Source organism: Cetorhinus maximus, chromosome 3 (genome assembly GCF_964194155.1).
Source record: "Cetorhinus maximus chromosome 3, sCetMax3.hap1.1, whole genome shotgun sequence".
Classification (NCBI taxonomy): domain Eukaryota; kingdom Metazoa; phylum Chordata; class Chondrichthyes; order Lamniformes; family Cetorhinidae; genus Cetorhinus; species Cetorhinus maximus.
The window spans coordinates 178,832,279-178,844,693 of record NC_135881.1 but is presented as its reverse complement, the minus strand read 5'-3'; the positions used below and the strand labels follow the sequence as shown (position 1 = coordinate 178,844,693).

The 12,415-nt window shown below is 43.2% G+C and overlaps 1 protein-coding gene across 1 annotated transcript in view; it reads right to left on the bottom strand.

Annotated features, from left to right (window-relative positions):
* The window catches only part of LOC144679067 (oxysterol-binding protein-related protein 10-like), a 266,323-nt gene that overhangs the window by 160,137 nt on the left and 93,771 nt on the right, over positions 1-12,415 (bottom strand). Inside the window, exon 4 of the mRNA XM_078539340.1 lies at positions 10,544-10,735. Coding sequence (XP_078395466.1) covers positions 10,544-10,735 — 192 coding nt within the window. The remainder of the gene's footprint in view (positions 1-10,543; positions 10,736-12,415) is intronic.

Sequence of the window (12,415 nt, the reverse complement as noted above, 5' to 3'; positions counted from 1 at the left end):
ATGTGGCGGTTATTTTATTCACATATGCAAATTTCATACATGCACTTTCTGTTGCACCTACTTCTGATCTATTTAAATTCACTCAGTTGGCAGTTTGTTCATCATTCCATTTTAATCCAATTATTCTTGCCCTTTACAGTTTATATGTAGGGCTGCAAATTTGATCACGCTCTACGTTATCTCGCACAGCACAGAATTAGGACAATAACCATAAGGTTCCAAATACTGCTTGTGGATTAAAATGAATAATGTTGTTTTAATTTATAGAGCTTGCCTATTTATCATGTAGTTATTTTCAGCTGTGTTCATTTATCATTCTCTGCCAATTTGGATTAGATTCTTGTGCATTTAATTAGATCACTCAATTTAAAAAAACTGTGACATGAGTACTTGTAGTTCTTGCAGTTAAGAAACTGGTCTATTGTCACCACAAAGCTGGACAATGGTCTCACAAGCAGTGGCTCTCCAAAGCATTGCCTAACTAGTCGCACATCAGATGGATGCAAAACAAAGTGTCAACAGATTATGTAACTGTTGTGGCTTTCAGAGCAGAGCTTGATCTTGTTCTCAACTGACATTTATACACAGACTTCTAGTAGCAGTCTTTGGAGGCCAGAAACATTGGGGAAATATTGTGTCTCTCCACTACCACTGCTGAGATTGATTGACCCAGCACACTGAAACTGGTCTGTATGGTTAAGCATTACAACAAATGTAACTTTAGCCATTGAATCATAAAGAACGCCTCAGTGATGCCACACTTCGATGGGTGCCGGGGGCACACAATATTGAGCCAGCGTAAGGACACCAGGGTAAATTTTAAAAGTCTGCCTTGCTGGAGGGAGCTTTACCCAGTGGCACCAAAAATGGGATTTGGCACTCTTTAAAATTATAAGCAGTGTATATCCAAAATTCTAGTTTACAATGCTGACGGGCAAAGCTCACTACTGGCTATACAAAGTCAAAGTTACCCCATTACCACATTTTCTCTTCCCTTACAGAAGATATCCGGATCTGGCAATTGATTACCAAGATTAATACATGTAAATAGGAACAATTGATGGATAACTCAAGTCTTAATTTCAAAGGATGCCTTATGAAAGGAGAAATACTTGGGAAATGGTGCAAAACCAACCATGCAAAATAGCCGTTTGGCCTCAGTGATGAAACCTTGAGCAGTGAACTCATCATTTCAAGCTGCAATTCTTTCCACTTGGATCCAAATAATAATGCCCTAAAGGTTATATTGCATGACCAAGTTGCAAGTAAACTTATCACTGCTCGTGTTGTTGACAGAGTTTTAAAGAAACAAAAAAGACAGACTTGCACTTATATAACAACCATTGATTATTTCAAAGCATTTTACAGACAATTAAGCACTTTTGAAGTTTCGGAACTGTTATGATGCCAGCAAAGCAGCTGCTATGGGGAGGCAGTGGTGCAATGCTGTTGTCACTGGACCAGTAATCCAGAGACACAGGGTAATGCTCTAGGGACCCAGGTTCAAATCCCACCATTACAGAAGGTGGAATTTGAATTCAATAAAACTCTGGAATTAGAAGTCTAATTATGACCATGAATCCATTGTCGATTGTCATAAAAACCCATCTGGTTCACAGAGAGTGGCAAGGGTACAGAATGTACTCTGGGTGGGCGTTAGGAAGTAGAGATAGTTTAAGTATGTTATATTTGTATTTGTGGGTGTTAGGAGTGAGTTTTAGCTTTAAAGTTTAAGTTTGATTTGTATTTCTGTACCTGTGTGTTAAGAGAAGTCAAAAGGAGTTTTAGTTTCACTTTAAAAAGCTGCTTGCATTTCTATTGAGAAGTTTACAACCCCTAAGTAAAAGTAAACACACAAGAGTAGAAAGAATAATGCTGTTACCTAGCAAAGGGGGCCAGATAGGCAGGTTCCTCCCACAGACATACGCACACACAACTAAAGAAACAGCAGTTTTAAATTCAGTTGAAGCCAGGACCGCAGAGAGGCTGGACACTGGGAGAGGGAACTGCAGATTTCCCAAAAGAAGAATAAGGTTCCAAGCGAAGAAAAACCCCAAAAATCCAGGACAGTGGAAGAGGGGAAAGTCCAAAGAAGACCTTGAAGTCAAAAGAAGGACAGGAACCTGGGAAAAGATCCTGTTAAATGAAGTTAAGAGTGAGGGGCAGAGAGAAAGGCTCCAAGCTTCAGCTTTAAAGTGAAAACAGGCAAGAAGGTCCAAAGAGACAAGTGAAGGTCTATAACTCTGTTATGGGCATATGAAGCAGTGGTGTACTGTTGACAGCTGAGACAGTGAGAGTGTGTGCATGGAAAACAGCTTGAATGCATGTGGTGACCCAGAGAAGAGGAACATCAGAAGGAGTGTTGAAAACCCTGGAGGCAAACCATGCAGAAAGCGTCAGAAAGAAAGCGTTGGTTTGGAAGAAGATTCCAATGCCAGGTCTTGAAGATTGGAGATTGGGAACCCTCGTGTGAAGGATGGAATTCATTGAGGCTGGTTGGCTCACAAGCATCTGGGGGGAATTGAGGAGGGATCCATAGCATCTGGTTGAGGTGGCATCTGTCACATGAGGTCGTAGTATGGTGTGTCTGACCACAGGGTGCCATAGGTTTACATGGACTAGGTACTTACTGTACACATTAAAGTATAAGATAGCTTTTGTGACTTGTTTCCTTACAAATCTGCATATATCTGTAAAGGTATTGCTGTGGGTGAAGGAGTATTATAATATAGTTCATCCTCCCTTGTTGAATAAATGTTTTATTCTTTTGGAAAAAGTTCATCAGCTGACTCCTGCGACTCTGTTCAGTAGCTACTCTCCACATATTTAAACAAACAAATAAAAGTTAGGATCCACCAGGTTGTGTTCCACTCTGAGATTGAGCTTGTCCAAGGGTAATCTCAGCTGGGGATCATGACAGTGGGGTACTTCAATGTTCACCACCAAGAGAGGCTCGATAGCACCACTACTGACCAAGCCCTAAAGGACACAGCTGCTAAGCTGGTTCTGCGGCAGGTGGTGAGGGAACTAAAGGGAAAAAAAAATACTTGCCCTCATCCTTGCCAATCTGCCTGCCGCGGATGCATCTGTCCATGATAACATTGGTAGGAGTGACCACTGCATGGTCCTTGTGGAGACAAAGTCCTGCCTTCACATTGAGGATACCCTCCACCGTGTTGTGTGGCACTACCACTGTGCTAAATGGGATAGATTGCGAACAGGTCTAGCAACTCAAGACTGGGCATCCATAGGGCGCAGTGGACCATCAGCAGCAGCAGAATTGTACTCAACCAAAATCTGTAACCTCATGGCCCGACATATCCTCTACTCTACCATTGCCATCACCATCAAGCCAGGGGATCAAACCTGGTTCAATGAAGAATGCAGGAGGGCATGACAAGAGCAGCACCAGGCATACCTAAAAATGGAGGTGTCAACCTGGTGAAGCTACAATTCAGGACTACTTGAGTGCCAAACATCATAAGTAGCATACAATAGTCAGAGCTAAGCGCTCCATAACCAACTGATCAGATCCAAGCTCATCAGTACTGCCACATCCAGTTATGAATAATTGACCAACATTAAACACCTCACTGGAGGAGGCGGCTCCACAAATATCCCCATCCTCAATGATGGTGGAGCCCCACACATCAATGCACAAGGCTGAAGCAGTTATAACAATCTTCAGCCAGGAGTGCTGAGTGGATGATCCATCTCAACCTCCCCCTGAGGTCCCCAGCATTAAAGGTGCAAATCTTCAGCTAATTTGATTCACTCCATGTGATGTCAAGAAACAGCAGACTGCACTGGATACTGCAAAGGCTATGGGTCCGGAAAATATTCCGGCAATCGTACTGATGACTTGTGCTTCAGAACTTGCCGCACCCTTAGTGAAGTTGCTCCAGTACAGTTACTGGCATCTACCCAGCAATTTGGAAAATTGTCCTGTACACAAAAAGCAGGACAAATCAAAGCCGGCTAATTACCGACACATCAGTCTACTCTTGATCATTAGTAAAGTGATGGAAGGGGTCATCAACAGTGCTATCAAGCAGCACTTGCTTAGAAATAGGTTCCTGGCCTCATTACAGCCTTGGTTCAGACATGTACAAAAGAGCTGAACTTCAGAGCTGAGGTGAGAGTGACTGTCCTTGACATCAAGACAGCATTTGACTGAGCGTGCCATCAAGGAGCCCAAGCCAAACTGAAGTCAATGAGAATCAGAAGGGAAAACACTTTGCTGGTTGGAGTCATACCTAGCACAAGGGAAGATGGTTGTGGTTGTTGAAGGTCAATCTCAGCTCCAAGTCATCACTGCAGGAGTTCCTCAGGGTAGTGTCCTTGGTCCACATCTTCAGCTGCTTCACCAATGACCTTCCTTCTATTCCATCATATTACCTTCCTTCCAATTCCATCATATGACCTTCCTTCCATTCCATCATAAAATATCAGAAGTAGGGATGTTCGCTGATGATGGCACAATGTACAGCACAATTCGCAACTCCTCAGATAATAAAGTCCATGTCCAAATGCAGCAAAATCTGGGCAATATCCAGGCTTGGGCTGAAAGCAGCAAGTAACATTCATACCACACAACTGCTAGGCAATGACTCTCTCTATCAAGAGAGAATCTAACCATCTACGAAACTCCCAGGGGTTACCATTGACTAGAACCTGAACTGGACTAGCCATATAAATACTGTGGCTACAAGGGCAAGTCAGAGGCTCGGAATCCTGTGGCAAGTAGCTCATCTCCTTACTCCCCAAAGCCTGTCCATCATCTACCAGGCACAAGTCAGGAGTGTGATGGAATACTCTCCACTTGCCTGGATAAAAGTGCAGCTCCAACAACACTCAAGAAGCTCAGCACCATCCAGGACAAAGCAGCCCACTTGCTTGGGACCCCATCCACAAACATTCACTCCCTCCACCACTGACACACAGTGGCAGCAGAGTATACCATCTACAAAATGCACTGCAGGAACTCACCAAGCCTCCTTAAACAGCACCTTCTAAACTCATGACTGCTACCATCTAGAAGGAAAAGGGCAGCAAATGCATGGGAACACCACCTGGAAGTTCTCCTCCAAGCCACACACCATCATGATTTGGGAGTATATGCCGTTCCTTCCCTGTTGCTGGGTCAAAATGCTGGAACTTCCTCCTTAACAGCACTGTGAGTGTACCTACACCACAAGGACTGCAGCGGTTCAAGAAAGCAGCTCACCACCATCTTCTTAAAGGGCAATTAGGGATGGGCAATAAATGCTGGCCTAGCCAGCGATGCCCACATCCCATGAATGAATAAAAAAAGATTGGTCAAAAGCCAGTGTATAAATCCAAAATGTTATTTGCCCTTGACCACCTGCAATTGTGTTTTTAAATATTTGCGTTCCGAACATATCCATTGCAAAAGAGAGATTTCATATGATGAGGGTAAACTTAGAGGCTCATTATTATCAGAAATACATATTCAAGTTATTGAAATTGCAAGTGTTCACAGACAGATTAGCAAGGGCACGCAGCATAATAAATCCTCTTTTCTAGCAAAGAGTAAGTTATACTATTTCAGATTCACAAGCTATTTCAAAAATAGAGGACTGTTTGAAGCATTCCATTGCTGAACAGTCAAAATCAGTATATTTAGTAATGCAACTTTCACGCCCAAATGATCAGAGCATAATCAAACTTAATTATCTAAAAATACTATATATTGTTTAAAAAAAACACATGCTGATGAAGCTGTGCGTCTTGCACTCATCAGGACGAGTGCAGGAATGCCAACTTTCAAAAGGGAGCAACAATTTATATTGCATGAGAAAAGGGTGCCGATTGCTTGGCAAGTCGACTCTAACTGGCCAAGGTGCAGTTCCCTGGTGTATTCTCCATGGCAACCCCTCAACCAAAGTCGGCTTGCTAAGAAGTCAGCACCCTTTTCTCATGAAGTGCCTTCAAAAATTGGCATTCTTGCATTTGTCCTAATGAGTGCAAATCAAAAAGCTTTGACAGCATGTCTCTTTTTCAGCAACACTAAGTACGGTACTACCAAGTGGCTGTAAATACTATATAGTTCCAAAATACGAGTCATGCCACCATTGTTGAATCAATGTGAAATTTTTCTCAGATTTGGATGGAAATACTTGTGTGCTTTCTGCTTTAAGGCTCTTTCAGATGCAATTCAAATGAGAAGCCAAAGCAATCAAGTTAAAAGACCCAGCATTTTTGATTTATCCATTTTAAAATTGGGTTTACATGGAGAGGTCAATGAGAAATGAGGCACAGCATGGTTTCATACATGGTGTCTAATCTTAATCTCTCAATTACTCAGTAAGTTTATACAATAATATTAAAGTCGTCTGGCTATTTTGAATGTGTCAATGAATCGGGGCAAACAAAAAGTATTCTGTTCAGAGTAAAGGAAAATAACTCATCAGGTCTGGCAGCATCTGTGTAGAGAAAAACAGAGTTAACCAAGTCGAAACGTCAACTGTTTCTCTCTCTATAGATTCTGCCATATGTGAGTTTTTCTGACACTGTTTTTCACTAGATTTCCAGCCAGAATCCGCAGTATTTTGCTTTTATTTTCTGTTCAGGGTAAAATCTATTCCCCTTTTTCAAACTTCACATTTTTCTGTGAATTTAATTTTTGATCATTCAAATTTTTCAGCACCGAGTTCTCACTTGTTATCTAGATTGCTTAATTTAAATTGGAAAATTCAAAACATTTTTAATGTGTTAAAAGTTTGAATCAGTAGTAACTTATCAGCCTTCAGGACAGAATTTCTGCTATCTGCAAAATACACAGTGCCTTTAGTACAGTCACACTCACTGACAATATAGTTCAAATAGATGATTCTTTCACAAATGGCAACATTTGCTCACACCAGTTTCAATTGAGCTCATTAAACTACCTGGTCAAATTGTATGCAACAATTCATTCTTTCTTTGCCCCAAACAATGACTGCCAATCACATAAAACTGTCCCTAATTTGATATCAATCGCCAATCCTGGGCAATTGGTCAAGTTGGAATTTGTTCAACTCATAGGAAAAAGATTAGGTTATAATTTTTAACAATTTGGTTTAACTATTCACTTCTACAAGAGACAAACACTGGCAAGTACATTCTGAAACTGCTTAACCAAGCAACGTCTAAGACTTCATATACAAATGGTACATTTTCCAAATCACAGAATCAAACAGTGCAGAAGAGGCCCTTCGGCCCATCAAGTCTGCACCGACATGTGAAAAACACCTGACCTACCTACCTAATCCCATTTAGCAGCACTTGGCCCATAGCCTTGAATGTTATGACGTGCCTAGAGCTCATCCAGGTACTTTTTAAAGGATGTGAGGCAACCCACCTCCACCGCCCTCCCAGGCAGCGCATTCCAGACCGTCACCACCCTCTGGGTAAAAAAGTTTTTCCTCACGTCCCCACTAAACCTCCTTCCCCTCACCTTGAACTTATGTCCCCTCATGACTGACCCTTCAACTAAGGGAACAGCAGCTCCCTATCCACCCTGTCCATGCCCCTCAATCTTGTACACCTCAGATCAGGTCGCCCCTCAGTCTTCTCTGCTCCAATGAAAACAACCCAAGTCTATCCAACCTCTCTTCATAACTTAAATGTTTCATCCCAGGCAACATCCTGGTGGATCTCCTCTGCACCCCCTCCAATGCAATCACATCCTTCCTATAATGTGGTGACCAGAACTGCAAACAGTACTCCAGCTGTGGCCTCACCAAGGTTCTATACAACTCCAACATGACCTCCCTACTATTGTAATCTATGCCTTGATTAATAAAGGCAAGTGTCCCGTATGCCTTTTTCATCACCCCACTAACATGCCCCTCCGCCTTCAGAGATCAATGGACACACACGCCAAGGACCCTTTGTTCCTCAGAACTTCCTAGTGTCAAGCTGTTCATTAGGTACTTCCTTGTCAAATTACTCCTTCCAAAGTGTATCACCTCACACTTTTCAGGGTTAAATTCCATCTGCCACTTCTCTGCCCATTTGACCATCCCGTCTATATCTTCCCGTAGCCCAAGACACTTAACCTCACTGTTAACCACCTGGCCAATCTTTGTGTCATCCACAAACTTACTAATCCTACCCCCTACATAGTCATCTATGTCATTTATATAAATGACGAATAAGAGGGGACCCAGCACAGATCCCTGTGGTACGCCACTGGACACTGGCTTCCAGTCACTAAAGCATCCTTCTGTCATCACCCTCTGTCTCCTACAACTAAGCTAATTTTGAATCCACCTTATCAAATTATCCTGTATCCCATGTGCATTTGCCTTCTTTATAAGTCTCCCATGTGGGACCTTGTCAAAGGCTTTGCTGAAGTCCATATAAACTACACCAACTGCACTACTCTCATCTACACAACTGGTCACCTCCTCAAAAAATTCAATCAAATTTGTTAGGCATGACCTCCCTCTGACAAAGCCATGCTGACTATCCCTGATCAAACCTTGCCTTGCCAAGTGGAGATAGATTCTCTCCTTCAGAATTTTCTCCAATAGTTTCCCTACCACTGACATGAGACTCACTGGCCTGTAGTTCCCTGGCTTATCTCTACAACCCTTCTTAAATAGCGGAACCACATTAGCTGTTCTCCAGTCCTCTGGCAACTGCCCCGTGGCCAGAGAGGAATTCAAAATTTGGGTCAGAGCCACTGCGATCTCCTCCCTCAGCAGTCTGGGACACAAATCTAGGTCTGGGACCTAGAGATTTCTCCACTTTTAAGCTTGCCAACACCTCCAATACCTTGTCACTCCCTATATCCATTTGCTCAAGAACCACGCAGTCTCCCCCCCCCCCCCCCCCCCCCCCCCCCCCGAGTTCCATACCTTCATCCTCATTCTCTTGGGTGAAGACGGATGTGAAGTATTCGTTCAACACTCCACCGATGCCCTCTGGTTCCACCCATAGATTGCCCCCTTGGTCCCTAATGGGTCCTACTCTTTCCCTGGTTATCTTCTTCCCATTGATATACTTACAGAACATCTTGGGATTTTTCCTACTTTTACCAGCCAGAGCTTTATCATATCCCCTCTTTACTCTCCGAATTGCTTTCTTAAGCTCCACCTTGCACTTTCTGTACTCCACTAATGCCTCCACTGATTTGCTCCCCTTGTACCTGCTAAAAGCCTCTCTTTTCCTTCTCATCATATCCTGAATATCTCTGAACATCCATGGTTCCCTGGGCTTGTTACTCCTTCCTATCACCCTAGAGGGAACATGTTAAGCCTGTACCCTCCCCATTTCCTTTTTGAACACCCCACCACTGCTCTTCTGTAGATTTCCCCACAAGTAGTTGTTCCCAGTCTACCTCGCATCAATCTAAGTACCTGGCCTACATGAAACACAGACTGAAAAAAAAAAATCACAGGACAGGTTGGGCACCATTTTCAATCTGCACTCAGTGCATCAGATTTTTGCTGTTGACAAGAACACAGAAAATCTACACCCTAATTATACATTCACAGAATGTGAACATTGCTAGCAAGATCAGCATTTGTTGCCTATCCCTAATAGTCCTTGGAGAGGCAATAGTGAGCTTGAACTATTCAGTTCATGTGGTGTTGACACTCAGTGCTTTTAGGGAGGGATTTCCATGATTTTGACCCAGTGACAGTGAAGGAATGGCATTATAGTTCCAAGTCAGGATGGTGCACGACTTGGAGGGGATCTTGCAGGTAGTGATGTTCCTATAACCCTGCTGCCCGTATTCCTCTTGGTGGTAGAGGTCATGGGTTTGAAAGTGCCTGTTGAAGGAGTGCTGGCGAGTTACTGCAGTGCAACCTGTAGATGGTACACACTGCTGCTACTGTGTACTGGTGATGGAGGAAGTGAATGTTAAGGTGGTGAATGGGTTCGATCAAGCAGGCTACTTTGTCCTAGATGATGTCAAGCCTCTTGCATATTGTTGGAGCTGCACTCATCCAGGCAAGTGGACAGTATTCCAGAACAATCTTGACTTGTGCCTTGGAGATGGAGCACAGGCTTTGATGAGTCAAGAGGTGAGCTACTTGATGCAGAATTTCTAGTCTCTGCCCTGCTCTTGTAGCCACAGTTATTTATATGGCTGCTCCAGTTCAGTTTCTGGTCAATGGTAATCCCCAAGTTGATGCTGGGGGATGCAGCGATGGAATGTCAAGGGGAGAAGGTTAGATTCTCCCTTGTTAGAAGTGATCATTGTCTGGAACTTGCATCTGACAAATGTTACTTGCCACTTGTCAAGCCAGCCTGAGTGCTGTCAAAGTCCTGCTGCATGTGGGCATGAGCTGCTTCAGCATCTGGAGTTGTGAATGGTACTGACAATTGTGCACTTCTGACTTTAATATTGGAGGGAAGGTCATTGATGAAGCAGCTGAAGATGATTGGGCCTAGGGCACTACCCGGACGAACTCCTGCACAGATGTCCTCGTGCTCAGATAAAATGCAAAGCTCTTCCATCCAAATGATCTATGCACTACTCCAAACATCCTAATCACCATTATGCTATGTTAGTTTTCAAACTTACCTCTTTAACATCTAAAAGACGTCCTGGACACTGATTCTTGGCACGTCGGGCAGTTGCAGGAGACTTGTGATGGGTAATAGTGACAATTCCTGGCCCACTGTGTGTCAGGTGCTTCTGGCTACCAGGAGGTGCTGGGTTTGATACCCCAGGGGGAAGTAAAGATAAACTTCTAGCTCTTATCGAAGGAGTAGTCTAAAATAAATGAAAAGAAATTTAGAAACATAAAATAATTTCTTTAGCACAGAACTAATTTCATCAAATCAAAAGCTTCATCAAAATACTATTGTAGATACCCACCAAACACTGCTGGAGCAGATACAGCATGGGTTAGATATAGAATAAAGCAAGCCTTATATTGTCCCATCAAAAACTCCCAAGACAGGTGCAACAGAGTAACACTTGCTCCACACTCTAAATGAAATTTGGAAAAGGCTGTTTTCGGCACTGTCGTCTAATTTCTGGATAATCCCATGTCACGCTGGCCCAACTACACTGAAATCAACCAAAATCATTTCATGTAGAAACCGCATTGCCAGGAGAGGGAGGTGGCTTATAAGGATAAACAAGTTTTTATACTCAACCCTTATTCAGGAAGTGGATATTACAGAGGGTCAAATCTCCCAAATAATTCAGTTTCTACACTGAATTGTAGACTAGTTGACTCTGGACGCAGCATCACAGAAAACCACTTGAAATGCCATAAATCGACAAGGCTACAGACCAAGAGCTAGAAAATGGGATTAGGCAGAGTAGCTTTTCATTGGCCAGCACAGATACGATCGACCAAATGGCCTCCTTCTGTGCAGTAAAGTTCTATGATTCTATAACCCCTGACCCTGTTGCTGCTTAACATGATATACACACATGCATACACTGTGCTAGTGAGCCCTGGCTATCGTTCAGAAAACAGGAAACTCAGGTGATCTTTCCTCACCCCAATTCTGGAACTCAGTGCCACACACCAGGCAACATCAGCTAGCTCAGCACAGGACAGACCACAGCATATCGTCTGGGTCCCTCATGCTCTGAGTTGGGCTCAGTACTATACCAAACGAGTTCAGCCAATTCAGCGCAGATTGGGTATAGAAGTTGGACCCTTCCTGCTCCTTGTGGGACTCGGTACCACAAATTAGGGGATATGCCTACCATAGGACTTTTAGGAGAGCGCATAGGAACATAGGACTTAGGAGCAGGGATAGGCCATTCGATAAGATCATGGCTGAACTCCACTTTCCTCTCCACTGCCCTTCGCCCTAGACTCCCTTATTTATCAAAAATCCATCTAACTCAGCCTGGAATAAATTCAGTAACCCAACCTCCACTGTTTTTTGGGGAAGACACTAATGACCTTCTAAGAGAAAAAAAATTCTCCTCACCTGTCTTAAAAGGATGTCTCTTATTCTTAAACTGTCTTTCCCAATTTTAGTCTTCCCCTACAAGAGGAAACTTCTTCTCAGTAGCTACACTATCAAGTCCCCTCAGGATCTTATAACTGATAATATTTTGATAAACAATCCAATTATCAGATGTTAAGTTACAACTTTGATGCAAAATTCAGCCTCTGCTCTTTAAAAAAGAATTTATTTTTAAGGACAGCACCCTGTCCGTTCTGTTCCTTGGAAGGAAAAATTATTGGAGACATTTCAAGACTTACATTCTGCTATCAGGAAAGCAGACCTTCGTGCTGCAGTACTGAGTTTTGGTGTCAGGCTTGGTTCAAAGCATAGCACTCTCCTCGCTCAGTCAGAAGATGATGGGGTCAAGCCGCACTCCAGAGACCCGAGCCCCATAATCCAGTCCAACACTCCATGCTGGTACTGGGGAAGCTGTGCACTGAACAGGCAGTATCAAAGGAGGGGGTGCTGCACCAGA